This window comes from Arabidopsis lyrata (genome assembly GCF_000004255.2).
Source record: "Arabidopsis lyrata subsp. lyrata unplaced genomic scaffold ARALYscaffold_8, whole genome shotgun sequence".
Classification (NCBI taxonomy): Eukaryota; Viridiplantae; Streptophyta; class Magnoliopsida; order Brassicales; family Brassicaceae; genus Arabidopsis; species Arabidopsis lyrata.
The window spans coordinates 6,727,348-6,732,001 of record NW_003302548.1 but is presented as its reverse complement, the minus strand read 5'-3'; the positions used below and the strand labels follow the sequence as shown (position 1 = coordinate 6,732,001).

The following is a 4,654-nucleotide window of genomic DNA, read 5'->3' as shown; positions in this document are numbered from 1 at the left end:
ACAATGTTGACAGAAATTTACCAATTTCTCATAATCCAGAGAGGCCACCACCTCATCACCTGTATCAAAGGGTACCACCAATTTGAAACACAAGAGGATGAAGCATTTACTGTGACGTAGATGCTTCCTGAATCCACGTCAAGATCTCGGATTATTCCTATTTTTTTCCCGATAGCCTTTAGTGTTGCTTCCTCCCACAGGTGCATTGGGAGGCCAGAAACTTTTACCCAAAAGTTTATGGCCGACGGATACGTAGCTGAGATTATAGGTTCCCACCTAACCAAAGCAACCATCCATCCATCAAAGTGATATGGAACATTCTGCAAGACACCATTCAAGTCCTCTTCAGCTTGAAAATTAAACTGAAATATACCTTTCCCTAAGTCAGCCCAGTCACCTTATCTTCAAGTTTCCAGATTTTTGGCATATTCGCCACCAGAGAATTCATCCTTTGGACACTCGGATTCATCAACCTCCCAATAAGAGTAAGAGAAAATTGTTGGATCCTTTGAGACAAAATAGAACCCGAAATCTTCACCACTTCTGTGCGTACCATCGCAGCCTTGCCTTTGTTCAACGCTAGTTGAGCCATATGAACCAAATTGAGAAACTGAGACAAAAAGAGACGTGAAGACAGAAATTCAGTTTCTTTATCTGCTGTAAATTGATAAAACAAAGTGATAATAGACGAGTGAATAATACAAGTCTTTTTATAGAGGCACCACGAAAGAATTATTTTTGAATCTCCACAGATCATACACCATAAAACGCGAATCCTCAATAGTTCCTTAATTTCCAATGAAATCAAAACATTGTACCAAATCATAACCATTAAAAGGAATAAGAGAAGAGATCGAGATTGATAAGAATCTCTACTCTTACCATTTTTGGAGCCCACTACCAACCATACAATCTCTACGATCTTGCTTGATTTAAAGTTTCCAATATTCAAAACCTTGATCACAGCTATCCTCATACCGATCCCCAAATCACAGCCTCCTAACCGCCTTCGCATCTGAATCAAAACGAGATCAGACATAGATTCTTCCAACTGGTCCAATCTGGCACCAACCAATGTCTCGCCATAACCACTTTTAGCAGAGGAAAATCCATCAATCGAGATTTTGAAAATAAGTTTTCCAAAACTCCACCTAAAGATTTCCGAATTACCATCCGTAATCAAGAGATATGACGAATCCTTGAAACAAATCCACTTTAACTCGCCAAATCGATAGATCTGTGAAATCCTCAACTGATTAATCCGAGATTCCAACCCTCTGAATACCAAATGAAAAGAAATCTTCACTTGCCTAGAACAGAGCCAATCCAAATCCCGTAGAAAGACAATCACCACGAATCCTTTCTCCAAGCCAAAAATCACCCGAAATAAACCATTTCTAAAGCCCCAATCAACCGAAAAACACCTGCTCATGGTTGGGTTTCAAAACCCTAGAGTCACTTTCATAATTTTTAATTAGCATATATGACTAAAATTGTCCCGATTAAAATTTGGGATGAAATTAGCATTTAATTTTTAATATATTTTTAAGTTAAATTGATTAAATATTTTCCTTTTTCTTTTTTTTGTCGGCAATTTCCATTATATCAAAATTGGGAAAATCACATTTTTAACCTTCAGAGTGTAACTGGGTAGCACTTTAAACCTCGAAAGAATTCTACTAACACTATAAACCACCAAGATTGTTTTACTAACACTTTAAACCTCTAAACTAGTTTTTCTGTTTGCAAAGCCATAAAAAATGATGGAAAAATCAATTTATGTTTGTTTAACATATATTTATTTAATTTAATTTAAATTTTAATTAATTTTATTATTTATTACAATTTTTACGATAAATAAAAAAATAAAAAATAAAAATTATCATCTTTGACTATTCAACGTCCGAACACAATTTTTCAAAATTTTATTCAGTTTATTGTATGTGTTCACCATTTTTTTATTCAATTGGTATTATGATATTCTAATTTATCTAGTAGAGAGAGTGAAGACGCTTATGGATCAGTCTAAAAGATTGTTTCAAAGAGTTTATCAAGAAATTTCATGGTCGGAAAGTGACTAAACGAAGAAAATAAAGTTTTTTTTTTGTTTTTATAGATTTTTATTAATTGTATATTTGTATTAAATAATAAAATTAATTAAAATTTAAATTAAATTATATAAATATATATTAAAAAAATATAAATTGATTGTTCCATCATTTTTTATAGCTTTACAAACAGAAAAGTTAGTTTGGAGGTTTAAAGTGTCAGTAAAACAATCTTGGTGGTTTATAGTGTTAGTAGAATTCTCTCAAGGTTTAAAGTGCTTCCCAGTTACACTTTGAGGGTTAAAAATGTGATTTTCCCTATCAAAATTAGGATACATCATTCCATGAGATTACAAGTCCTATACTATTTAATCTAGCATTTTTAGCTAAATTATCTGCGACAAAGTTAACAACACGTGGGATTTTAGAAAAAGTAACTTGATCATAATCTTGTGTAAGTCGGAGGATATCTTGGAGGTACATCGATATAGAGGAATGCTCCCACCAATGCTTCTGGATACGTTTGATGTTATGGAATAGAGTTGATGTTACCTTTTTATATCCAAGCCTCTTCATATGTATCATTGCTGTTCGCAGGACTTCAGCTTCTGCTTCCAAAGCAGTGGGCATCGGATTGATGGATGCCATGCCTCTAAGAGCGAATTGAGCGTTATTGTTGTAAAGAAGCCATCCTATACATGCACATTCAGTTGAAGAGGTCCAAGATCCATCAACAAAGCAACAATAGTCATGAGTTTGTTTAATAATATTTCTAAGTTCAGTCCTTGCATCCAAAAGCTCTTTAGGCTTTTGATGATGATTATAGCCTGGACTTAGCCGTGAATTCTCTTCATTGAATTTCAAGCTTTCTTGCCATTGTTGCTGGTCTATTATAGCCTTATTAGTAGTATCTGAAATAGACCATTTTTTGTTATTGAAAAGCAACTCATTCCTCATTTTCCAGATACGCCAATCAATAAAAGGGAATAAACTCACATCCTTTCCTTGGTTTTGATTCAAGCTATGCAGTAGATCAATATTTTGAGCACAAGAATTTGATCTTAAAAATGCACATGAGCATAAAGGAAATGGAGCATGGTCCCAAATCTCCTTGATGAGCAGAAATGTTTTATTTTCTGTGGAACATTTTGATTAAATATTTTCTAAAAAATTATATTAACAGTAAATATTTTTTTACGGCTAAACATTATCATTGATATCAAATCAAAATTACATTAACAAACATAGTATCATATAGTAATCATATACATAAAATAAGTGTATTAACGATTGCTAAAAGGTGATATTATGCTTCAACATTTGGGCCTTGCCCCATTTGATATTTCTTTAAAAATTAAGTGAATGAAAATATTAAAGTATTGTTGAAAAAAAATAAATATTAAAGTTTTTTTATAGTTTTTTATACTTGTTTTAAAAAAATTTAATAGTGCTAATTTCCGATTTACGGTATATAGCCCAAAAATTTATCGAACCACACCTTTTAACTTTCTCATCGTTTTTTACCACTAATTAGTGTTATTTTTTTGACAACTCAATTTTATATTTTCAAAAATTATTGTCATAGAGCATATACATAAAAAATATAGTACTTTTAAAAGATTATATATAGTTTTTTTTGGGTTAAAATTTACAAATCTTCAAAAAGAAATAAAGTAAACACTTAGCACTGTATGTAAAAGTTGTCAATTAAAAAAACAATGTATAAAAAGTACTCCTTCCGTTTTCAAAATATAAGATGTTTTGAAATTTTTATTTTATTTTAAAATATAAGATGTTTACACATCCCCATATAAAAAATAATAAAAAATAATTTATCTTAATAGTTTAAAAGGAATTAAATAATTGTTTCATTTCATTAGCTTTCATCAAGTGTTTTTATTAAAAATAATATTTTGGTTAAAAGCACAAATTTTCTTAATCTTTGTGCTAACTTTCAAAACATTTTACATTTTGAAACCGAAGGAGTAGTACAAAATATAGTGTATTAATGCGTATATTGTTTCTAGTTTAATTAATCAAAGTAAATCAGAGATCATAATATGTAATTAAATGCTCTAATAACTTCATTAAAGGCTAGTGACTACACACTACTTTATAATTTATATATAGATCTTCCCCTGGTTTTAATCTTTCTCATCTTCGGTATTTTTTTTTATTTTTTCTTTCTTCTAGTATTAGCCATTTAGCCTAGTAGCTCTTTAATTAATCAGTGAACCGTTGTTGACAAAGAGGCAAATAAATGTTTTTTGGGCCAAGTCACATTCCTCTCTTATCTCTTTGAATTTTTTTAGCTTATGTTTACACATGTTGGGATATACTTTTGTGCGTTCAATATTTTTACTCGTCGTTGAATTGTGATGGACGTCGCTGTTTTTAGTAAAGAATGCCTAAGCGAATATTTCGGGTCGTCTCTCATATCAGGACATGTCATATGACCCCGTTCAACTGAACGACTTCAGAAAATTTTCTGAGTAAAGCTCTTATAGAGTATTGACTTGAGATACAAGTTCTTCCAAAGGTATCACTTAGACGCAGTCGTCACACAGGATCATTGCGTCACGGAGATGGAAAACGTTGAAAACGCG

At 31.6% G+C, this 4,654-nt stretch overlaps 1 protein-coding gene across 1 annotated transcript; it reads right to left on the bottom strand.

Annotated features, from left to right (window-relative positions):
* Positions 1-17: 17 nt before the first annotated feature.
* On the bottom strand, positions 18-1,465 carry LOC9299872. Its single transcript, XM_002863750.2, has 4 exons — positions 883-1,465; positions 723-787; positions 398-610; positions 18-320 (listed from the first exon to the last, which is right to left on the bottom strand). Exons 1-4 carry the CDS (start codon positions 1,430-1,432, stop codon positions 18-20), a joined length of 1,131 nt encoding a protein of 376 aa, XP_002863796.2. The 5' UTR covers positions 1,433-1,465.
* Between the last annotated feature and the right edge of the window lie 3,189 nt (positions 1,466-4,654).

What these genes read in the sequence shown, in the direction of transcription:
- LOC9299872 (XM_002863750.2), bottom strand. Translation starts at nt 1,432, where the DNA reads ATGAGCAGGTGTTTTTCGGTTGATTGGGGCTTTAGAAATGGTTTATTT. An exon ending in GGTAGTGGGCTCCAAAAATG is followed by an intron (nt 788 to 882) that starts GTAAGAGTAGAG and finishes TTGGAAATTAAG; the next exon opens with GAACTATTGAGGATTCGCGT. An exon ending in TCAAAAATAATTCTTTCGTG is followed by an intron (nt 611 to 722) that starts GTGCCTCTATAA and finishes TTTTTGTCTCAG; the next exon opens with TTTCTCAATTTGGTTCATAT.